The sequence below is a fragment of the Bombina bombina genome, chromosome 1, assembly GCF_027579735.1.
Source record: "Bombina bombina isolate aBomBom1 chromosome 1, aBomBom1.pri, whole genome shotgun sequence".
NCBI lineage: Eukaryota > Metazoa > Chordata > Amphibia > Anura > Bombinatoridae > Bombina > Bombina bombina.
The window spans coordinates 360,478,440-360,504,622 of NC_069499.1; the positions used below are offsets into that span (position 1 = coordinate 360,478,440).

General features: G+C 39.4%; 1 protein-coding gene across 1 annotated transcript in view; it reads right to left on the bottom strand.

Moving 5' to 3' along the window:
• Positions 1-21,573, bottom strand: part of MAP3K19 (mitogen-activated protein kinase kinase kinase 19) — a 207,948-nt gene extending 186,375 nt beyond the window's left edge. The window contains exon 1 of the mRNA XM_053712516.1: positions 21,395-21,573. Within this exon, the coding sequence (XP_053568491.1) occupies positions 21,395-21,571 (177 nt within the window). The 5' untranslated portion in view covers positions 21,572-21,573. The remainder of the gene's footprint in view (positions 1-21,394) is intronic.
• Positions 21,574-26,183: the final 4,610 nt, after the last annotated feature.

Genomic DNA, 26,183 nt, shown 5'->3' on the forward strand with positions numbered 1-26,183 from the left:
GAGGGTAAGGAGTATTTAAATGAACAAAATGAAGAAGAAGAAGACTAAAAGGAGGATATGTAAACTAAATGTTACTAGGGGATGGGGATGGGGGATGGGATAAGAGTAAATGGGATGAAAGGGAATGGGAGTACAGGGAATGGGGTATGGAGTGTAGTATGAGAGGGTATGGGGTATGGAGTGTATGTAGTGTTATTGATAAGTGTATGTATTGAATGTGTTTGCGTGTAAATGTGTTAAGTGTACAGAAAAAGCACTCGCACACTCACCCAAACCAACTGTCATTCACTAACTCACACTAGCACTAACTCTCTAACTCACACTACCACTAACTCTGTAACTCACACTACCACTAACTCTCTAACTCACACTAGCACTAACTCTGTAACTCACACTACCACTAACTCTCTAACTCACACTACCACTAACTCTGTAACTCACACTAGCACTAACTCTCTAACTCACACTAGCACTAACTCTCTAACTCACACTACCACTAACTCTCTAACTCCCACTACCACTAACTGACTCACAATAATGCACCAAATCTCTAAGCTCCAATCTCCAAAAACCCACCAGCAACACAGTGAGAGAAGCCATTCTTGTGTGTTGCTTATATACCCTGTGTAAATGTTTAATGATGTACCGGTTTGCGTTGTGTTCAGGTGTGCTTTATTGTTACTTATTATTTGTGCAATGTGTATTAGGTGTGTGAATTTGCGCATGCTCATTTGGAGTTATTATTTGTGGAATGTGTAGAATGCGATGATTTCATAGTGGTCGTTTTCTATAACATTGTCCAATAGTATTATGTTTAAATGTTAATTTGCGATGGTGTGGTATTAGTGAAGTGTTGTATATGTATGTTTGTCCTAATATATAGTATTATTGAATGCGAGTATTTTGCTAGTATATGATTATATTTTTTTTTCCTTGTTGTTATTTTCCGTATTTCCGCATCTTAAAGTATATGCGTATTCCGTGTATTTTATTTAAATAAAATTCCCCCCGCTTCTGAATGTGTAATGCTTCTGTGCTTTGTTTAGTGATTGTTGTTGTGATATTTGCGGCGTGTTATTGTTGTGCATGATGTGTTATGTGTCATATGACCGAGCTGTGCGTATTTCTCGCGAGATCGAGTGTTAGGTGAAAAAAGCATTTTTGTTTGTATTTCCATTGATCTCTATGGGAGACTGTCTAACGCGGGCATGATTCCGCGTGTGAAATACACGCGTTAGGAGTATCGTTAGAAGGTATTTTTTGAACTCTAAATACCGGCGTTAAACAATGCCGTGCGTTAGACATAAACCACGCGTAGCTAACGCACCCCATCTACCGCCAAACTCTAAATCTAGCCGAGAGTCTTGGTCCATGTCCATAATATTAAATAAAAAATTTAGATACACTGTCACTTTAAGAATTTTTAATACCACAATTTGGCTGCCAGAAGTCTCTAAATGATTGTATAGTAGATTGACACTGAAGAGACTGAAATTCAATGACGCCGCTCCGCGAATATCTGACAGCAGAGAGAAGTCACATGACCGGCAGAGAGAGGAAACTACGCAGCAAGTAAAAGGCATGCGTTTCCCTCTGCCTACAACATAAGATGCAAGTCGCTGCAGCTGGTTTCAAACTCAAACAGTTTGTCAGTTAGCCTGTTCTAGCTAAGCAAGCAAAGAAACCCAACTAACAAATGTTAAGTTTATACATAAATCCCTGTATAAAACATAAGCCAAACACATACTAATCAAGTATTTCAACAAAAACAGAATTTATGCTTACCTGATAAATTACTTTCTCTTGTGGGGTATCCAGTCCACGGATTCATCCTTTACTTGTGGGATATTCTCCTTCCCTACAGGAAGTGGCAAAGAGAGCACACAGCAGAGCTGTCCATATAGCTCCCCCTCTAGCTCCACCCCCCAGTCATTAGACCGAAGGTTAGGAAGAAAAAGGAGAAACCATAGGGTGCAGTGGTGACTGTAGTTTAAACAAAAAATTATTACCTGACTTAATCGCCAGGGCGGGCCGTGGACTGGATACACCACAAGAGAAAGTAATTTATCAGGTAAGCATAAATTCTGTTTTCTCTTGTAAGGTGTATCCAGTCCACGGATTCATCCTTTACTTGTGGGATACCAATACCAAAGCTTTAGGACACGGATGAAGGGAGGGAACAAGACAGGTACTTTAAACGGAAGGCACCACTGCTTGTAAAACCTCCCAAAAATAGCCTCCGAAGAAGCAAAAGTATTGAATTTGGAAAATTTGGAAAAAGTATGCAGCGAAGACCAAGTCGCTGCCTTACAAATCTGTTCAACAGAAGCCTCGTTTTTAAAAGCCCATGTGGAAGCCACTGCTCTGGTAGAATGAGCAGTAATAGTCTCAGGAGGCTGCTGGCCAGCAGTCTCATAGGCCACACGGATGATGCTTTTCAGCCAAAAGGAAAGAGAGGTAGCAGTCGCTTTCTGACCTCTCCTCTTACCAGAATAGATAAGAAACAAGGAAGATGTTTGTCTGAAATCCTTAGTTGCTTGTAAATAGAACTTTAAAGCACGAACCACATCAAGATTGTGTAACAGACGTTCCTTCTTCGAAGGGGGGTTAGGACACAGAGAAGGAACAACAATTTCCTGGTTAATATTCTTGTTAGAAACAACTTTAGGAAGAAAACCAGGTTTGGTACGCAAAACTACCTTATCTGCGTGGAACACCAGGTAAGGTGAATCACACTGTAAGGCAGATAACTCTAAAACTCTTCGAGCAGAAGAGATAGCTACCAAAAACAAAACTTTCCAAGATAACAACTTAATATTTATGGAATGTAAAGGTTCAAACGGAACCCCTTGAAGAACTGAAAGAACTAGATTTAGACTCCATGGCGGAGCCACAGGTTTATAGACAGGCTTGATTCTGACTAAAGCCTGAGTAAACGCTTGAACGTCTGGTACCTCTGCCGGACGCTTGTGTAAAAGAATAGACAGAGCAGATACCTGTCCTTTTAAGGAACTAGCTGACAATCCTTTCTTCAATCCTTCTTGGAGGAAAGACAGTATCCTGGGAATCCTAATCTTACTCCATGAGTAACCCTTGGATTCACACCAACAAAGATAATTCCGCCATATCTTATGGTAGATTTTCCTGGTGACAGGCTTTCTAGCCTGAATCAAGGTATCTATAACTAACTCATGAGAAACCACGCTTTGATAGAATTAAGCGTTCAATCTCCAAGCAGTCAGACGCAGAGAAATTAGATTTGGATGCTTGAACGGACCCTGTATTAGAAGATCCTGCCTCATTGGCAGTGTCCATGGTGGGACAGATGACATGTCCACTAGGTCTGCATACCAAGTCCACGCAGGCGCTATCATGATATTAACATGATTATTGTTTCGTTAACTATATTTTCCTTATATTACGAATTTCTGTTCATACAAGGATTAGCAAGTGATATCTGGAAATTAAAGGCTAAATTACAAGTGACACGATAATGATAGCACTGGACACGATAAGCAGTATCACTTGACTGCGCTGCTATTAGCGCTTGGCTTGATATTACAAGGCTATGATAAAACACATTTACCAGAAGTTTATCATGACCGACATCACTCTAGCGTATACTTCCAATGAATATCGCAACCACTCTAAATAGTGCTCATATTACAAGTTGTTATAGGTTGTGCTAGAATATTTAGCACGACTTAAGACCCAAAGTAAAGTGTAAGGGTTAAAAAAATAATAATCACAAAACACATCCAAAACATATTAAATGGAACATGAAACCCCAAATGTTTCTTTCATGATTCAATAGAGGATACTATTTTAAACAAATTTCCAATTTACTTAATTCTCTTGGTATCCTTTGTTGAAAGAGCAGCAATGCACTACTGGGAGCTAGCTGAACAAATTAGGTGAGCCAATAACAATAGGCAGCCACAAATCAGCAGCCATCGCAGAAGTGAAATGCTGCTCCTGAGCTTATATCGATATGCTTTTAAACAAAGGATATTAAGAGAATGAAGCAAATTAGATTATTAAAGTATATTGGAAAGTTGTTAAAAAAACATAATTTATGTTAGAACTTACCTGAGCTAGTGACGTATGGGAAATACAATCCTACCAGGAGAGGCAAAGTTTCCCAAACCTCAAAATGCCTATAAATACACCCCTCACCACACCCACAATTCAGTTTAATGAATAGCCAAGTAATGGGGTGATAAAGAAAGGAGTAAAAAGCATCAACAAAGGAATTTGGAAATAATTGTGATTTATACAAAAAAATCATAATTAATTTATCAGTTAAGTTCTTACATAAATTGTGTTTTCTTTCATGTAATTGGCAAGAGTCCATGAGCTAGTGACGTATGGGATTGTAATACCCAAGATGTGGAACTCCACAGAAGAGTCACTAGAGAGGGAGGGATAAAATTAATAACAGCCATTTTCCGCTGAAAAAATTAATCCACAACCCAAAATATAAGTTTATTCTCATAAATGAAAAGAAAAAGCTTAAACATAAGCAGATGAATCAAACTGAAACTGCTGCCTGAAGAACTTTTCTACCAAAAACTGCTTCCGAGAAAGCAAATACATAAAAACGGTAGAATTTAGTAAATGTATGCAAAGAAGACCAAGTTGCTGCTTTGCAAATATGATCAACTGAAGCTTCATTCTCAAAACCCCATGAAGTGGAGACTGATCTAGTAGAATGAGCTGTAATTCTCTGAGGCGGGGCCTGACCCGACTCCAAATAAGCCTGGTGAATCAAAAGCTTTAACCAAGATGCCAAGGAAATGGCAGAAGCATTCTGACCTTTCCTAGAACCAGAAAAGATAACAAATAGACTAGAAGTCTTCCTGAAATCTTTAGTAGCTTCAACATAATATTTCACAGCTCTTACCACATCCAAATAATGCAAGGATCTCTCCAAAGAATTCTTAGAATTAGGACACAAAGAAGGGACAACAATTTCTCTATTAATGTTGTTAGAATTCACAACCTTAGGTAGAAATTTAAAAGAAGTCAGCAAAACTGCCTTATCCTGATGGAAAATGAGAAAAGGAGATTCACAAGAAAGAGCAGATAATTCGGAAAGATGGCCAAGAGGAACATCACTTTCCAAGAAAGTAGTTTAATGTCTAAAGAATGCATAGGCTCAAACGGAGGAGCCTGTAAAGCCTTCAAAACTAAATTAAGAAGACTCCAAAGAGGAGAGACTGATTTAATGACAGGCTTAATATAGACCAAAGCCTGTACAAAACAGTGAATATCAGGAAGCTTAGCAATCTTATTGTGAAATAAAATAGAAAGAGCAGAGATTTGTCCCTTCAAGGAACTTGCAGACAAACCATTATCCAAACCATCCTGAAGAAACTGTAAAATTCTAGGAATTCTAAAAGAATGCCAGGAGAATTTATGAGAAGAACACCATGAAATATAAGTCTTCCAAACTCGATAATAAATCTTCCTAGAAACAGATTTACGAGCCTGTAACATAGTATTAATCACTGAGTCAGAGAAACCTCTATGACTAAGCACTAGGCGTTCAATTTCCATACCTTCAAATTTAATGATTTGAGATCCTGATGGAAAATGGACCTTGAGACAGAAGGTCTGGCCTTTAAGGAAGTGGCCAAGGTTGGCAACTGGACATCCGAACAAGATCCACATACCAGAACCTGTGAGGCCATGCTGGAGCTACCAGCAACACAAACGATTGTTCAATGATGATCTTGGAAATCACTCTTTGAAGAAGAACCAGAGGTGGGAAGATATAAGCAGGTTGGTAAAACCAAGGAACTGCTAACGCATCAACAGCTTCCGCCTAAAGGATCCCTGGACCTTCATATCCATTTCTGGAAGACCCCACATCTGAACAATCTGAGAAAACACATCTGGATGGAGCGACCACTCCCCCGGATGTAAAGTCTGACGGCTGAGATAATCCACTTCCCAATTGTCTATACCTGGGATATGAACCACAGAAATAAGACAGGAGCTGGATTCCGCCCAAACAAGTATCCGAGATACTTCTTTCATAGCTTGGGGACTGTGAGTCCCACCCTGATGATTGACATATGCCACAGTTGTCATATTGTCTGTCTGAAAACAAATGAACGGTTCTCTCTTCAACAGAGGCCAAACCTGAAGAGCCCTGAAAATAGCACTGAGTTCTAAAATATTGATTGGTAACCTCGCCTCTTGAGATTTCCAAACCCCTTGTGCTGTCAGAGATCCCCAGACAGCTCCTCAACCTGAAAGACTTGCATCTGTTGTGATCACAGTCCAAGTTGGACGAACAACAGAGGCCCCTTGAACTATACGATGGTGATCTAACCACCAAGTCAGAGAGAGTCGAAAATTGGGATTTAAGGATATTAATTGTGATATCTTTGTATAATCCCTGCACCACTGGTTCAGCATACAAAGCTGGAGAGGTCTCATATGAAAACGAGCAAAGGGGATCACGTCTGATGCTGCAGTCATGAGACATAAAACTTCCATGCACATAGCTACTGAAGGGAATAATTGAGACTGAAGGTTCCGACAAGCTGAAACCAATTTTGATCGTCTCTTGTCTGTTAGAGACAGAGTCAAGGAAACCTAAAAAGGTGACCCTTGTCTGAGGAATCGAAGAACTTTTTGGTAAATTGATCCTCCAACCATGTCTTTGAAGAAACAACACTAGTTGATTCGTGTGAGATTCTGCAGAATGTAAAGACTGAGCTAGTACCAAGATATCGTCCAAATAAGGAAACACTGCAATACCCCATTCTCTGATTACAGAGAGTAGAGCACCAAGAACTTTTGAAAACATTCTTGGAGCTGTCGCTAGGCCAAACGGAAGAGCGACAAATTTGTAATGCTTGTCTAGAAAAGAGAATCTCAGAAACCGATAGTGGTCTGGATGAATCGGAATATGAAGATATGCATCCTGTAAATCTATTGTTGACAAATAATGCCCTTGCTGAACAAAAGGCAGAATAGTCCTTATGGTCACCATTTTGAAAGTTGGCTGAATAAAACCCCAGACCCAGTTCCTGAAACTGAACTGGTATGATTACCCCTGAAAGCTCCAGGTCTGAAACACACTTCAGAAAAGCCTGAGCCTTTACTGGATTTGCTGGGATGCGTGAGAGAAAAAATCTTCTCACAGGAGGTCTTACTCTGAATCCTATTCGATACCCTTGAGAGACAATACTCTGAATCCATTGATTTTGGACAGAATCTGCCCAAATGTTTTGGAAGAATCTTAATCTGCCCCCTACCAGCTGAGCTGGAATGAGGGCCACACCGTCATGCAGACTTGGGGGCTGCCTTTGATTTCTTAAACGGTTTGGATTTACTCCAACTTGAAGAAGGTTTCCAATTGGAACCAGTCTGTTTGGGGGAAGGATTAGGTTTCTGTTCCTTATTTTGTCGAAAGGAACAAAAACAGTTAGAAGCTTTAGATTTACCCTTAGGTCTTTTATCCTGAGGCAAAAAAGTCCCTTCCCCCAGTAACAGTTGAAATAATCGAATCCAACTGAGAACCAAATAAATTACCTTGGAAAGAAAGAGATAGTAATCTAGACTTAGATACCATGTCAGCATTCCAATATTTGAGCCACAAAGCTCTTCTAGCTAATATAGCTAAAGACATAGATTTAAAATCAATTTTTATGATATAAAAAATGGCATCACAGATAAAATGATTAGCATGTTGAAGCAAGCAAACAATGCTAGACAAATCAGGATCCATTTCCTCTTGCGCTAAGCTTTCCAACCAAAAAGTTGATGCAGCTGCAACATCAGCCATAGAAATGGCAGGCTTGAGAAGATAGCCAGAATATAAATAAGCTTTTCTTAGATAGGATTCAAGTTTCCTATCTAAAGGATCTTTAAAAGAAGTACTATCTTCCATTGGAATAGTAGTACGTTTAGCAAGAGTAGAAATAGCCCCATCAATTTTGGGGATCTTTTCCCAAAACTCCAATCTAACTGCTGGCAAAGGTTACGAATTTTAAACCTTGATGAAGGAATAAAAGAAGTACCAGGCTGTTACAAACTGCTATTTGTGACTGGCCCTTTAAATGGAAGGTTGCCCTGCTTCCCTGGATTTTGGAGAAGCCTATTTGCCAGCCTCCTTCCTCATGACTATGGCCCCTGGAAGATTGTGCCCCTGAGAGTATATTGACTTTTGTTGGGTGTGTGTGGCCCTTTGGGAAACGTCTGGGGACATATTGTGACTCTGGTGAACAATGCCCCCTTTAAGACTATGTCCCCAGACCTGTGAAATGACTTGTCCCTGGCTTTCTCCCACTTGGTTCAGTTTCATTGTGTGCCATTAAGAGTTAAATTTTGTTCAGCTTCAAGAAACCTATTCTAAATACAAGTCTGCTGGGATTAGCTCTAATTAGGTTTAGTGATCAACTTTCCCATTGTCTAATCAGACTAGTATTGATAAGGTGGACTGCATTGTTTTATTGTGTGTAATGTTATCTGCTGAAGTAAATGTTGTGGCCTGTCAAAGGGAGTGTCTCTCTATCTAATATCAAATGTGTGATGGGGGATTTTATGCCTCCCCCTGAGAGTGTCCTGTTTGCATGTAACCTCAATAAAAGCAGGCTGTGTGCTCCAGCACATCAGACCTATGTTGACCCTCTAACTTGAAGCTTTGACTCATGTTTGTAGGATACAGCTTATAATCACTACAGGGATTGCTATGCTCTTCATACTCCCTTAGCTACAGGGATTGCTACAGAAGGAAGAGGTTCACCTACTGGAGCCTGGTCATAGGTCCAGGGCGCAGAGCAGACGGCGAGATACCAGCCCAGCAGCGGTGGTTCATAGAGTCTGCATTACTTATGGTGGCTACGCAGCAGTTATAATGTCCACGGTGCTGCTGCTCCTTTGGTGAGCGCTAGGAGCATCCTTTTCTACGGTCCAACTTCCAGCCAGCCTGGAGGCAACCGTAACATTTGGCGGCAGCGGTGGGATTGGCGTCCTAGTGCAAGGAGCAGCACCACAACAGCACTGGTATCGTAGGAGAGTAATTGAGGGCAACGCTAGCCACTGCGCAGCGTCCCTACCTACAGCAGCATGGAGCTGACAAGATACTGGTCAGAACCATGTGAAGAGCACCTCAACCGGATCCGTCGCTATGAGGGCGCGGATTTCGTTCCAGAAGTAAAGAGGCGGCTAGTCCGATATGGTCCAGACCCTGCACAGGAGGTAGTCAGTCGCCTCATCCGGGAATTGGCTACGGAGAACAAAGCGGCACGAGCCTTTGAGCGCCAACTGTGGAGTTTGAGGGTCTGGACACCTGGTCTCCAGCGAGAAAGTGAGTCACAGGGAGCGGAGAGCAACGACCTCCCTTCCCAGCGGCAGCCAGAGTTACAGGGAGAGGAGAGCAGCGACCTCCCTCCCCAGCGGCAGTATACCGTGCAGAGGGAAGAGACAACCAGTCCCCTTCCCCAGCCAGAGATACCAGAGGCAGCAGGCCTCATAGACTGGTCCTGGGAGGACCCCCAGCAGGCAGGTGGAGATGGGACCGCAGTCTCTCTACCGGCCCTACAGGGATGCTGGGCAGGCGGCCCAGATCCCCAGCGACAGACCCAGCTACAGGGAGGGGAGAGCATCGACATCCCTCCCCAGCCGGAGTGTGCCTTCCAGGGAGAGGAGACAACCGGTCTCTCTCCCCAGCCGCAGCATGTTCCACAGGAAGCGGAGAGCATCGACCTCCCTTCCCAACGGCCACCGGAGTATCAGGAGGAGGAGGTAAGCCAATCTCCCCCTCCCCAGCTAACTCCTAACTTGGGCCCAGGGTTAACAGTGGAGATGTTAACCCCCACTGACCCCCACGTTCTCTTTGCCACCGGGCAGGACTATGCCCCAATTCCCACAGCAGAAGAGCTGGCATCAGGACAGAGCGCTGCTGGCCTCTGCCCTACAGACCCCCTTGTTACAGGACTGGCCTGCAAACCCCTCACCCCAGCAGAAGCGCTGGCACCAGGGCAGAGTGCCGCTGGCCTCTGCCCCCCAAGTACCATCAGCTATTTGCACAGCTGCGCCAGGAAGGCAGAGGATGCTACACTTTCATCCTATAACCTGGAACCTACAGGCCAGTGCTACTTGTTGTGGGGGGGCTGCTTTGCTGCTAGTGTTTATTTGTGGGTGGGTTGCGAGACTAACTTAGGCACTGACCGACAGAAGGTCAGGTGCCTGGTTAGTCTCCCTCCAAAAGGGGAGATATGTTACAAACTGCTATTTGTGACTGGCCCTTTAAATGGAAGGTTGCCCTGCTTCCCTGGATTTTGGAGAAGCCTATTTGCCAGCCTCCTTCCTCATGACTATGGCCCCTGGAAGATTGTGCCCCTGAGAGTATATTGACTTTTGTTGGGTGTGTGTGGCCCTTTGGGAAACGTCTGGGGACATATTGTGACTCTGGTGAACAATGCCCCCTTTAAGACTATGTCCCCAGACCTGTGAAATGACTTGTCCCTGGCTTTCTCCCACTTGGTTCAGTTTCATTGTGTGCCATTAAGAGTTAAATTTTGTTCAGCTTCAAGAAACCTATTCTAAATACAAGTCTGCTGGGATTAGCTCTAATTAGGTTTAGTGATCAACTTTCCCATTGTCTAATCAGACTAGTATTGATAAGGTGGACTGCATTGTTTTATTGTGTGTAATGTTATCTGCTGAAGTAAATGTTGTGGCCTGTCAAAGGGAGTGTCTCTCTATCTAATATCAAATGTGTGATGGGGGATTTTATGCCTCCCCCTGAGAGTGTCCTGTTTGCATGTAACCTCAATAAAAGCAGGCTGTGTGCTCCAGCACATCAGACCTATGTTGACCCTCTAACTTGAAGCTTTGACTCATGTTTGTAGGATACAGCTTATAATCACTACAGGGATTGCTATGCTCTTCATACTCCCTTAGCTACAGGGATTGCTACAGAAGGAAGAGGTTCACCTACTGGAGCCTGGTCATAGGTCCAGGGCGCAGAGCAGACGGCGAGATACCAGCCCAGCAGCGGTGGTTCATAGAGTCTGCATTACTTATGGTGGCTACGCAGCAGTTATAATGTCCACGGTGCTGCTGCTCCTTTGGTGAGCGCTAGGAGCATCCTTTTCTACGGTCCAACTTCCAGCCAGCCTGGAGGCAACCGTAACACAGGCCTATTCCATTCCTTATAAATCATATCAGAAATAGCATCAGGAACTGGAAAAACCTCTGGAGAAACCACAGGAGGTTTATAAACAGAATTTAAATGTTTACTAGTTTTAATATCAATAGAAATAGTTTCCTCAATATCCAATGTAATCAACACCTTCATTAAATGCATAAAGTGCCAAACCATAGCTGAGAGTGTCTTAAGTAATGAAAACATACTTACCAAAAGACACCTATCCACATATAGCAGATAGCCAAACCAATACTGAAACAGTTATCAGTAGAGGTAATGGAATATGAGAGTATATCATCGATCTGAATAAGGGAGGTAGGAGATGAATCTCTACTACCGATAACAGAGAACCTATGAAATAGATCTCCCGCAAGGAAAACCATTGCATTCAATAGGTGATACTCCCTTCACTTCCTTCTGACATTCACTGTACTCTGAGAGGAGTCGGGCTTCAAAATGCTGAGAAGCAACTATCAACGTAGAATCTAAGCACAACCTTACTTCACCACCTCCATAGCAGGCAAAGTTTGTAAAACTGAATTGTGGGTGTGGTGAGGGGTGTATTTATAGGCATTTTGAGGTTTGGGAAACTTTGCCCCTCCTGGTAGTATTGTATATCCCATACGTCACTAGCTCATGGACTCTTGCCAATTACATGAAAGAAATGGTGTTCTATCAGATTCATGAAATGTAAATTTGAGTTTACTTTCCTTTAAAATAAACTATTTAAAAAAATATATATATACAGGGAATGCAGAATTATTAGGCAAATGAGTATTTTGACCACATCATCCTCTTTATGCATGTTGTCTTACTCCAAGCTGTATAGGCTCGAAAGCCTACTACCAATTAAGCATATTAGGTGATGTGCATCTCTGTAATGAGAAGGGGTGTGGTCTAATGACATCAACACCCTATATCAGGTGTGCATAATTATTAGGCAACTTCCTTTCCTTTGGCAAAATGGGTCAAAAGAAGGATTTGACAGGCTCAGAAAAGTCAAAAATAGTGAGATATCTTGCAGAGGGATGCAGCACTCTTAAAATTGCAAAGCTTCTGAAGCGTGATCATCGAACAATTAAGCGTTCATTCAAAATAGTCAACAGGGTCGCAAGAAGCGTGTGGATAAACCAAGGCGCAAAATAACTGCCCATGAACTGAGAAAAGTCAAGCGTGCAGCTGGCAAGATGCCACTTGCCACCAGTTTGGCCATATTTCAGAGCTGCAACATCACTGGAGTGCCCAAAAGCACAAGGTGTGCAATACTCAGAGACATGGCCAAGGTAAGAAAGGCTGAAAGACGACCACCACTGAACAAGACACACAAGCTGAAACGTCAAGACTGGGCCAAGAAATATCTCAAGACTGATTTTTCTAAGGTTTTATGGACTGATGAAATGAGAGTGAGTCTTGATGGGCCAGATGGATGGGCCCGTGGCTGGATTGGTAAAGGGCAGAGAGCTCCAGTCCGGCTCAGACGCCAGCAAGGTGGAGGTGGAGTACTGGTTTGGGCTGGTATCATCAAAGATGAGCTTGTGGGGCCTTTTCGGGTTGAGGATGGAGTCAAGCTCAACTCCCAGTCCTACTGCCAGTTTCTGGAAGACACCTTCTTCAAGCAGTGGTACAGGAAGAAGTCTGCATCCTTCAAGAAAAACATGATTTTCATGCAGGACAATGCTCCATCACTCCACAGCGTGGCTGGCAAGAAAGGGTATAAAAGAAGAAAATCTAATGACATGGCCTCCTTGTTCACCTGATCTGAACCCCATTGAGAACCTGTGGTCCATCATCAAATGTGAGATTTACAAGGAGGGAAAACAGTACACCTCTCTGAACAGTGTCTGGGAGGCTGTGGTTGCTGCTGCACGCAATGTTGATGGTGAACAGATAAAAACACTGACAGAATCCATGGATGGCAGGCTTTTGAGTGTCCTTGCAAAGAAAGGTGGCTATATTGGTCACTGATTTGTTTTTGTTTTGTTTTTGAATGTCAGAAATGTATATTTGTGAATGTTGAGATGTTATATTGGTTTGACTGGTAAAAATAAATAATTGAAATGGGTATATATTTGTTTTTTGTTAAGTTGCCTAATAATTATGCACAGTAATAGTCACCTGCACACACAGATATCCCCCTAAAATAGCTATAACTAAAAACAAACTAAAAACTACTTCCAAAACTATTCAGCTTTGATATTAATGAGTTTTTTGGGTTCATTGAGAACATGGTTGTTGTTCAATAATAAAATTAATCCTCAAAAATACAACTTGCCTAATAATTCTGCATTCCCTGTATATATATATATATATATACTTTTTAATATCATTTTTATATTGATGAAAAGGTTTTAAAAGTGTTAAAGGGATAGGAAAGTCAAAATTAAACTAGCAGATAGAGCATGTAATTTTAAGACACTTAAATTAATTTCTATTTTTAACTGTACTTCGTCACTTGATATCCTTGGTTGAAAAATAATTCACACATATCCTACACTAGTAGGAGCTAACTGCTAATTGGTGCCTGCACACATTTTTCTCTTGTGATTGGCTAACTAGATGTGTTCATCTAGCTGCCAGCAGTGCAATGTTGTTTTTTCAGCAAAGGATAACAAGAGAATGAAGCAAATTTGATAATAGAAGTAAATATCTGAATCATGAAATAAAATGTTGGGGACATTGTACAGTATATGGCAAGGTGCTTGACTGTGATATAAAATATATAAGTCAAACAGAATCAGTGTATATTCACAAAAATAATATAATTAAAATTTTAAAAAGAATGTGAAAACAACTGTGCACATAAAGTCCTTGTGCAAATAAAGAAACCTTTAAATGCATCTGATTACAAGGATTAAACCCTGGTCTCCAGAATCCAAACCTATAGTTTTACTGCTGTTCTATAACAGAACTTAAAGTAAGAGGACATTTGTATCCAATAGTTGCAATTTGCTTGTAGTTAAAGGGCTAGTCTAGTCAAAATTAAACTTTTATGATTTAGAAAGAGCATGCAATTTTAAGAAACTTTCTAATTTAAAGGGACACTGAACCCAATTTTTTTCTTTTGTGATTCAGATAGAGCATGAAATTTTAAGCAACTTTCTAATTTACTCCTATTATCAAATTTTCTTCATTCTCTTGGTATCTTTATTTGAAATGCAAGAATGTAAGTTTAGATGCCGGCCCATTTTTGGTGAACAACCTGGGTTGTTCTTGTTGATTGGTGGATAAATTAATGCACCAATAAAAAAGTGCTGTCCAGAGCCTGAACCAAAAAAAAACAGCTTAAGCGCCTTTTTTTTCAATTAAAGATAGCAAGAGAATAAAGAAAAATTGAAAATAGGAGTAAATTAGAAAGTTGCTTAAAATTGCATGCTCTATCTGATGCTCGAAAGAAAAAATTTGGGTTCAGTGTCCCTTTAATCAGTTTATCAATTTATCTTCAGTCTCTTGGTATCTTTATTTAAAAAAGCTTGAATGTAAGCTTAGAAACCGGATCATTTTTGGTTCAGAACCTGGGTAGCGTTTGCTGATTGGTATCTAAATGTAGGTGTCTAAATGTAGCCATCCAATCAGCAAGTGCTACCCAGGTCCTGAACCAAAAATGGTCCAGATCCTAAGCTTACTTTACAGCTTTTTAATATAAAGATATCAAGAGAACAAAGAAAAATTGATAATAGGAGTAAATTAGAAAGTAGCTTAAAATTGCCTGCTCTATCTGAATCATCAAAGTTTATGTTTGACTAGACTGTCCCTTTAACCTCAAATAGAGAGAAATACAACCAATAGTGCAACACAGTTTCAAATAGAGTCCAAGTTAAAAACTTGTTAAAACACACTCACGTGGCCATGAGCTACACTAAATTACTTTTATATGTTTATAAATTACTCCGGCAAAACAGGAATTGCCGATCAAATATACATTTATTCCACAATTTAAAAGAATAAAAGTCACTCAGCGCACAAATATTGACACCAAAAGTAACATAATAACACAAAAGAAACAGGTGACATATTTTGACATATGTTTCACCTTGATGGCTTTTTTAAAGGATCTTTATCTTTTATCTTTATTTACACAAGGTGTTTGACTGGAAAGGGCTTTTAACTTGAGTGTAGTTAGCGCTCAAGCACAAAAAAAAGTAGAGCGCCACTTGTAATCTGGGCCTAAATGTTTAATGAAAATGCCAAATAACTGAGCATAAAATATTTTTTTTCCTAAAATAAAGAAAACAACAAATGTATTATGTACGTTTTTTTGATTGTTATAATCATTTCTGTGGATTTGAGGTGCTGTCATGGTAACCAGATTTGATTAAATTATGATTGTTATGGAAACCTAATTTTGTGTGGGAAGAAAAAGCCATGTCTCTGCCAAAGCATATGGTGCAAACTGTTCTTCTGCCGTCTACACATTGACAGATTATTCAATTAAGATAATGCAAAATTCATGAATTCATTCAGTGCTGAAAATGATTAATATATTATCCATAATTCAATTTTGTGTAATTTAGGGAAGAAGTAAAACAAAAAAAAACAAAAAAATCAAGGGTACTTAGGGAAACACAGAAAATGTAAATGTATTTCATTCAAATTTAAACTTAAAGGGACATTCCAGTCAAAATTTAAATGCACATAGATTAATTACATCTTGGAATAGAAACATATTTGCAATATTCATGTATTGACAAAAATGCTTCTAGTAAAAGTTATCACTGTTTTAGTGTTAACATTTTTCTCTGCACGTGCATGTGAAGCATAGCTAGATATTTTCAGTGCACCTACATTTTAAATATTGCTGCTTCTCAGATCATCAGTGGGGCTTGTATCATGTCAGCAATTAACAATTTGAGTCATTACGAGATGGTAAATGCACCTTAGGCTCTCTGAGCAAGTGCTGTGTTTAAAATGCTGGTGCACGGTGCATACTTAAATACACTTTTGAAACAGCTATAGCTTTTATTAGAAGCATTTTAGCTAATGCATGTATATTACAGAAATGTTTCTGTTCAATACCCAAATGCACCCATGTAGTTTCCAATTTTGGCTGGAATATCCCTTTAATGTTCTAAAAAAAAAAAAAAAGTGTGCAGTTGATAAAAACAACTTTACAAATTATAATTTTTAAAAATTATTTTTATACTCATGTAGACTCAGCCGTGTGCACATGTTTTAAACCCTATATGGCAGAAGTGTTTCCCTAATGTTTCTAAAAATTTCATACATTTCATATAATTTTTGATACATGTGCATACTCATAAGTCTACTTAAAGGGCAACTGTAGTCAAATATACTCTTGTGTTGTAACAATAGTATACCGTTAAATAAATCTTTTTTCAATGTACATCCTATTTGAAATCTTATTCGTTTTCAATATATCACTTTTTTAATTTTAATTGTTTTCCAAACCCACTGATTTATAGTCCGTAGCTGTATTCCAATCCTGGAGGACAACTGCAGTTGGAAGATGGCGACTACCGGACGCAATGCGCATGCGCGATTTCACGCAACGTCATCGGATAGATTGAAATTTAATGTGCGCATGCGTTATTTTCTGTCTGTTGTCAGCGATGTCGGCTTCTGTGCCAATATGCGTATGCGAGACTAATAGAAAACAATTGCACATGCGCTGAGTGACGAAAATGTATTTAAATTACATGCTAATACTGGCCATACGATTGGAAAGTATGTTATTGCTTAGACGGCCCACATTTGAGGGATGGATAACGACGTCATTGACAGAAAATAAAAGTTTATTTTTATGCTAAAGGGAGCTTCGTTTTTCAAAATGAAAAGGTACCTTACATTTATATTATTTTTGCAATGTTTAATGTTGAGTGCGTTTTGCTTAAGGTCAGCAAAAGTTAGTATTCCTTTAAGTGTGCTCTCAAGGAAGGCAGCAAAGTTTCAAGAAGTTATACAAGTAAATTCAACTATATTTAGCTTTGTGGTCAATGTCTTGCGCTCTCAAATGTTATGGTCTAGAGCCACCTCTGCATTAAAGGGCACGAACAACTGCACTGTTCATTTCCTAAATTGGGTATTTGATATGAGATATGTCTCGCACAGAGAGCTTAAATAGACATTAAACAGTAAATAAATATCTTGGCTCTCCCTGGTAATACTTACCAGTGAGAACCCATTGGGAAATAGATCCAGATTCAAAGGCCAATATCCTTGGATTGCCATTCATAGGGGATATGCTGTTTGGTAAACAATAAGAGCTTTCAATCTTTAACTGTTCATGAGGTAAGAGCCCTTTTGTCCCAAAGGCAACTAGGTTCCTATGTTCACAGGCAAAGGAAGGGAGCGAGTCTTTTCCAAGCGCATCAGATTAAGAAGCAATGATGGTTTGCTTGCTCAAATGCCTTTGCACAGCGGCAGACTATACAAGAAAATTGATGTTTGGGCATGTAGCATTTCGGACAAATAGTTCTTGAATCTCCTGCTGACCATGTATTTTTGGAATTCAGAAACAAACATCACCATCTTCAATTGAAGACATTGCTATTTCCCCAAAAATCCTTTGAAATTAAAGGCCATCTACCAGTTTGTCGACAAGCTTTTGTGTGAGCATGTTGTTCGTGAGATACTGGTGAATCTTCAAAACCATTTCTTCTTTCAGTGGATCTCAAACGTGCCTACTTTCATATTTCCATCTCAGAATCCCACAGACAGTACCTAAGATTCACTTTTGGAAGCCATCATTTCCTCTTTCCATCTCTGCCCTTCAACATTTCTATAACTCCACAAGTCTTCACAAATGTGTTGGTTACTCTTATAGCAGAACTTTGGCTCAAAGGGTTGTTCCTTATCCACTACCTCAACAACATCCTTTTAATAGAAAAATCATCAGAAGAGGCCTGTCTTCTCAGAAGTATATTTCTTCAGTTTCTTCAGAACCATTGATGGCACATACATTTTTTTGAAAGTAATTTGAATCCAACTCAAACCCTAATCTTTTTGGGTGCCCAATTCAATGCAATAGAAAGCTTCGTCTCTTTGCCACTGCCACAAATCCAGTTTGTGGGAAAGTTTTTTGGGAATCTTCACCATAATAGACAAATTACGGCATGTCAGTGGATGAAAATTCAAGGGCATATGACCTGTTATCCACGTGGGGAACTTGTCAAGATGGAAACTGTTTCTGTTCTAAAGTAATTTTCTTCCGAATTTGTAGAGAAATCTAAGTCTCACTCAGCAAGTTCCTTTCCCAGCAGAAATAAGAAGGGCCCTTCATTAGTGATTCAAGATTCTACTAGAGCCAGACCTGGATCCAGCAAGTATGATTGGGACGTTGTATGCAACAGTTCCTATGCTCAGGGGGTCAGACATGTTCAGACTTTATCATCCTTTTTTTTTTTTTAGAAATCAGAGCCATTTATTAGGCACTATCTCATTTTCAGGACTTTTCTCTCAGGAAAGATAGTAAAGGTTGTGATGCACAACAGAACAGTGAGAGCTTATATTTAGCTCCAGGGAGGATAAGAAGCCAGTCTGTACTGAAGGAAGTGTCACCAGGCTTTGCTTGGGCGCAATGTCATGTGCAATGTCTTGCTGCTATACACATTCTGGAGTCTCTGAATATCAGGGGGAGATTTTATTAGCAGGAAGCAGGTGTCTCCAATGAACTGGCAATTCAAAAACAAACTGTTTTAGTTGATTACAGGCAGGTGGAGTGTGTCAGAGATCAATCTCATGGCCTCCATTTACAATCATAAGACCCCATGGTTCTTCAGTCATCTTCCAACGCCACAAGCCCTTGGAGTAGATGCCTTGTCCTTTTGGTCCAAAAACAGACCTCTCCTTGTGTCACAAGACATGTTTTGTTAGGGTCCTTTAATTTGTCCAGGTTGATGGCATGATTGCTGAAATCTCCCTTTTGTAGCAGGTTAATATTTTGGCTCCTGTTATTCATACACTTTTGCAGGCCAGAAAGAAGACTACATCTAAGGCACAGTAGAACATTTAGGACATCTTATCTGCCTGGATGGTCCAACATAATGTTTCCACAGCAAATATTAAATTTATCCCAGATACATGAGTTTCTTCATGATGGTTGTTTTTTTACAAGGTCTTAGTGCAAGGACTCTTAAAGTCCAAGTCTCTACAATTTCATCCATTTCTGGAATAAAATGGCATCAGGAATCTTTAATAATACAATTATTGCAACCTAACAATGGAATAGCTGTATCATATTGGCATCTTCTTTTAGTCCTTGAGACTCTATTGGATAGAATTTTTTTAAGCCGATACATGAAGTTTCTATCTGGTTTCTTACATTGAATACTATCTTTTTGGTGGCTATTATATCATCTAGATGTGTTTCTGAGTTGCAGGGTCTCTCTATCATAGAACAATTTTGTGTATTTCACCAAGATGAGGTATTGATTTCTGACTTCCATAAAGGCAGGGATATTGTTCTACCATCCTTTTGGCGTTATAAACAGGAGACACATGGGAAACCTCTGTATCATTTGGATGTGATTCACTGCCTACTTGTTTATGGTAAGAGAACACAATTCATACGTAAGTCAAATGTCTGTTCATCATTCCTAAAGGCCTACTACAGGGGCAAGCTTTTGCAAAATCTTCAATTTCTGGCTGGAACATTTAAACCATCTCCAGAGCTAATTAGCAAATAGGTAAACACATTCTGGATGAGCTCAGGGCATATTCCATGAGGGCAGTTGCAACATCTCGGGCATTGGGTAGATGCATTACCTGCAGAGATTTGTCAGGCTGCAGTCTGTAAATAACATCATACATTTGTTTCTCACAATTAACTTAACGTTAACCAATCAGCTTCTGCTGAGTTTGGCTGCAAGATCTTATCTTCTATATTGTCCTAAATAAACTTTGTTATAATTTGCTATATATTTTTGTGTTTATATTTGTCCTCACCTATTGTAATTTGATTTTATTGCTGTACAATATTCTCTCTGGTAAGCATTACCAGGTAGAGCAAAGATAATTAGAAGTTATCACCAAAATATCAACCATTTTCTTGGCTCATATCCTTGGGTAATACTTACCAGGCTTCCTTCCCTTTTTCTCACCCACCTATTTGGCTAAACATTTCTATGAGGAGAATGGGTGGTGCTTTAGAATTACCTTTATACAGGTAATCAGAGGAGTGGGCAGTTCTGTCTACATCCCCCAGGAGAGGGGATCTCACTGGTAAGTATAACCCAGTGAGCCAAGATATAGAAATTGCTTATATTTTGGTGATGCTTTCTAGTTATAATTACGTATTAAAATAAAATTTTAGCCTGAGAATAGTATACCAATGCAGTATTTAAAATTATATTAATTGTTTAGATATTGACAAAATAGGTTTAGAGTTCTAGTTTCTATAAAGTAGTTTATTAATGGTTGCCACCACATTGAAACCTAAGTTTCCTTTATATAATCTGTTAAACCGAGGACAGGGAGGGACAGATACAGTGTGCAAATAAAGCTTGTGTGAAATAGATCATTGTTAAAGTAGTTTTACTGATTTGTCCCTTTAACACTTCTATATTCCATACATCCTCTATTATTTGCCCAATTTTTCTGTCCCTTATTGTCATAAGCAAAGAGATTAGATAAAGGAAAATGTAACATGGCAGTGCACATTACGCTATAGAAACTCAGAGGAATTGGAAAACCTACAATTTTTCAGAGTTAAATTACAGGAAAGGGGGACAAAATAAATAATAACGGTATATTGCAATGGTTTTTACTATACATAATTAAACATTTTATATTGCAATCCCAGTGTTTAATGTCTCTTTAATTATATTTAACAAACTCAAAGAGAAAAGAAATACAAGCTGAAAAAATGCTTAAGAAAACACTTGAAGTCTGTTTGAAAGAGATGTTTACATATAAAAGCAATAAATTACTGGTGGGAAAATGCTGTAATAGGAAGGCAATCAAAATTGTCTGACATGATACGGTATTGTGTTTTACGGAAGTTGTAGTAGCTAAATGGAACATCCTTTAAGAAGAAATGGTAGAACTGTACAGACTTCATTAAAACAAGACTACATTTACAAGGACATAAAACAACAATGCATGGAGTTCATTAAAACAAATAGATCTGTTTTTCATTTATGCATTTTTTTCTGTTGGAAAAATATTTGTATGCTATATAAGTAAGTAGTTCATCTAAGCCAGCATGTACAATAATGTGTAAATAAACAACCATTAGTACAAATTAGTATCATATAATAATGATTGTACCTCTGGCAGGTTTCCTGCGGCTGCCAGTATTAGGGCTGTGTTTCCAGAGTCCGTGTGCTGAAAGTTCACATGCTTGTGGTCAGTATAAACGAATTCAAAGCAACTGGTGAGGACACTGAGGTCTCCGTCTGCTACGGCCTCCAAGAACGTACACAGGAATTCTTCTGTTATCTTCATTGTCCTAAAATAAAAATCATTGTGTGCATTATTGGGGCATCTTATAACATTTTTTTAAATAAAACATGTCTAGTTTATTACAAACAACATCTTAGTAACCTGTATATTTATCAATTTTGACTGAACTTTCTTTAGGAAAAGTCTTACATTATCTTAACCAAGACATGGCATAGCAACCTATGGAAGTGAATACAGTTCCTGTTGAACCGGTTACACTAATAGAACAATTGCCTTTACTTTTTAGTCATTTTCACCCAGGGGCCTGACCCTTTGTTAATTTGGGTTTGATACAGGACTGGATCATTTGACAAGGATAGCACAGAGTTGCTAGTGGGTTTTTTTTAAAAAAAAATAATTACCCTCAAGTGGAGCCCATTGGCTGGTTATAAAGTGAAAATTTCAATATACTGAACTAAAATCTCTGAGACTGCTGACCATGGTTGGATTTAGACTGTATTGAACGAAGAGTTGAGAAACATCATTTCATTCTTGGACCCAGCAGGCATATATTGAGTCAGCCCTGATTTGACATATTTGTTCAAACTCAAATATCAGGCTGATATTTGGACATTTGAATAAAACGTTATTCACACATTGGCAAAAATCTGTGTTTTCACCATGAACTAAGATAAATATTGTTGAGTAAACACATATGGAAGATATTATATGTATTTACAAAAATGTTAGGGTATAGAACTACCTATACATCCTGTTCTTGTGGATACAAAGAGGAATATTAATATTGTAAGAAAATACTAACATGTTTTTAACTGGTACAGAACCTTGTTAACTCAAAAAAGGCAATAAGCAAAACAAAGTTTTGGTTTTAAACAGCCAGAACAATTGGGGCAAACTTACTTTACCTGTTATTGAATATGTGGTTCTTAATTTTAAGCAAGGGTGTCTATGAAGCCTGCAGTACTTCTGCCCCTTCCTTATTTTAAAATTACCTTTATGCATCTAACAGACGGATTTGCACCAGACATGGCTCACTTGACTCACTTTTTATTTTGACAATAGAACAGTAATACAGCAAAGATTTTTTATAACAGTCGTTCATTTACAGCTTAAAAAAGTTACCCCACTAATCTGTAAAAGTAAACATTTTTAACCCATTAAACACCATAATATATTACATTGATGTGACTATCAACTAACTTTAAGATTGCTTTGAAATTATTCTCACCACACTAAATGCAGCACTGCTCTATACATTTTGGGCCAGATTACGAGTGGAGCATTATTTAGCGCTTACGCTAGAGTGCTAATTGCGGTAGAAGTACATCTTTTGCGCACATATATACACCTAATTATATATATATATATATATATATATATATATATATATATATATACACACATACAGTATCCCACAAAAGTGAGTACACCCCTCACATTTTTGTAAATATTTTATTATATCTTTTCATGTGACAACACTGAAGAAATTACTCTTTGCTACAATATAAAGTAGTGAGTGTACAGCCTGTATAACAGTGTAAATTTGCTGTCCCCTCAAAATACCTCAACACACAGTCATTAATGTCTAAACCATTGGCAACACCACGAAGTAGTAATGTCCAAATTGGGCCCAAAGTGTCAATATTTTGTGTGGCCACCATTATTTTCCCGCACTGCCTTAACCCTCTTGGGCATGGAGTTCACCAGAGCTTCACAGGTTGCCACTGGAGTCCTCTTCCACTCTTCCATGATGACATTACGGAGCTGGTGGATGTTAGAGACCTTACACTCTCCCACCATCCATTTGAGGATGCCCCACAGATGCTCAATAGGGTTTAGGTCTGAAGACATGCTTAGCCAGTCCATCACCTTTACCCTCAGCTTCTTCAGCAAGGCAGTGGTCATCTTGGAGGTGTGTTTGGGGTCGTTATCATGTTGGAATACTGCCCTGTGGCCCAGTCTCTGAAGGGAGGGGATCATGCTCTGCTTCAGTATGTCACAGTACATATTGGCATTCATGGTTCCCTCAATGAACTGTAGCTCCCCAGTGCCGGCAGCACTCATGCAGGCCCAAACCATGACACTCCCGTCACCATGCTTGATTGTAGGCAAGAAACACTTGTCTTTGTACTCCTCACCTGGTTGCCGCCACACCCGCTTGATACCATCTGAACCAAATAAGTATCTTGGTCTCATCGGACCACAGGACATGGTTCCAGTAATCCATGTCCTTAGTCTGCTTGTCTTCAGCAAACTGTTTGCGGGCTTTCTTGTGCATCTTCTTTAGAATAGGCTTCCTTCTGGGACGACAGCCATGCAGACCAATTTGATGCAGTGTGCGGCGTATGGTCTGAGCACTGACAGGCTGACTCCCCATTCCTTTAACCTCTGCAGCAATGCTGGCAGCACTCATAAGTCTATTTCCCCAAGACATCCTCTGGATATGATGCTGAGCACGTGCACTGAACTTCTTTGGTCGACCATGGCGAGGCCTGTTCTGAGTGGAACCTGTCCTGTGAAACCACTGTATGGTCTTGCCCACCATGCTGCAGCTCAGTTTCAGGGTCTTGGCAATCTTCTTATAGCCTAGGCCATCTTTATGCAGAGCAACAATTCTTTTTTTCAGATCCTCAGAGAGTTCTTTGCCATGAGGTGCCATGTTGAACTTCTAGTGACCAGTATGAGAGAGTGTGAGAGCGATAACACCACATTTAACACACCTGCTCCCCATTCACACTTGAGACCTTGTAACACTAATGAGTCACATGACACCGGGAAGGGAAAATGGCTAATTGGGCCCAATTTGGACATTCCACTTAGGGGTGTACTCACTTTTGTTGTTATTTTGAAGGGACAGCTAATTTACACTGTTATACAGGCTATACACTCACTACTTTACATTGTAGCAAAGTGTCATTTCTTCATTGCTGTCACATGAAAAGATATAATAAAATATTTAAATAAATGTGAGGGGTGTACTCACTTTTGGGAGATACTGTATAGGAATATCTCTAAAAATATATAGAACATATTCTGCTATGTGCAGAACATTGGGATGTGATATATTTAATAAAGGTTTTAACATAGATTTTCATAGATAGATTTTCATCTACTTAACTGCAAAGGGCTCCAATGCACACACACACACACATATATATATATATATATATATATATATATATATATATATATATGTGTGTGTACATATTTATCTATATGTGTATATATGTCTGTAAATACATACATACACATATAAATACATATGTACACACACACACACACACATATATATATACATACTTTTTTTTCTAACACCTGAGACCTCATATCTTTGAGCGCTTATAACTTTTTTTGCAATTAGTTTTTTGAATAATTTTTATTAGATGGTGTTATTATGAGTGTAAGTGTACTTTGTAATGTTTTTTTGATGTGTTTTTGACAATTTTATGTTTTGTGAAACCGCCACAGATCTGAAGTTGCAGTAATCATTTTAGCGAAAATCTTGATTGTGGTCACACGATCGCATTTACGCTCAACTCATAATACGAGCAAAATTTAACCTGTGTGCAAACGATCGTGAAAACCAGAGTGCAAATGTTTGCGCTCCACTTGTAATTTGGCCCTTTATATGTAAAGATAAGCGGAAAAAATACATTATAGTTAAAGGGACACTGAGCCCAAATCTTTTTCTTTCGTGATTCAGATAGAGCATGCAATTTTAAGCAATTTTTCGAATTTACTCCTTAAATTTTCTTCGTTCTCTTGCTATCTTTATTTGAAAAAGAAGGCATCTAAGCTAAGGAGCCAGCCAATGTTTGGTTTAGAACCCTGGATAGCACTTGTTTATTGGTGGGTGAATGTATCCACCAAACAGCAAGAACAACCCAGGTTGTTCACCAAAAATGGGCCGGCATCTAAACATACATTCTTGCTTTTCAAATAAAGATACCAAGAAAATGAAGAAAAATTGATAAACGGAGTGAATTAGAAAGTTGTTTAAAATTGCATGCTCTATCTGAATCACAAAAGAAAAAATTTGGGTTCAGTGTCCCTTTAACTTGCCGATGGGAAATGGGAACAAACATTTTCATAGATTAGAATGGAAACTAAACATTTTGGTCCAGATTAAGGGGCCTAATTAACAAATGTTTGTCCGACATGATCCGATCAGCGGATCAGGTCCGACAGACATCGCTGAATGCGGAGAGCAATAGGCTCTCCGCATGCAGCATTGCACCAGCAGCTCTTGTGAACTGCTGGTGCAACGCCGCCCCCTGCAGATTCGTGGCCAATCGGCCGCTAGCCGTATTCGATCGGATTTATTTCCGGCGATGTCTGTCCGCCTCCTCAGAGCAGGTGGACAGGTTATGGAGCAGCGGTCTTTAAAACGCTACTTCATAACTGGTGTTTCTGGCGAGCCAACACAGGGCTTCAAGCTCCATATGGAGCTTGATAGATAGGCTCCTAAGTGAAGCACTATTGAAAGCACAGGGTGCGCTATGAATATTGCGAGTCCGCGCTCAGAATAACATACAGTCTAGTATTACAAGTCAACGGTTATTACCAGAGAATGTTAAGTGAGTGCTGTACTTTCACTGGATAGCACTGCCACACTAAACATTGCTCATATTATAAGTTGTTAGTTATATAACAG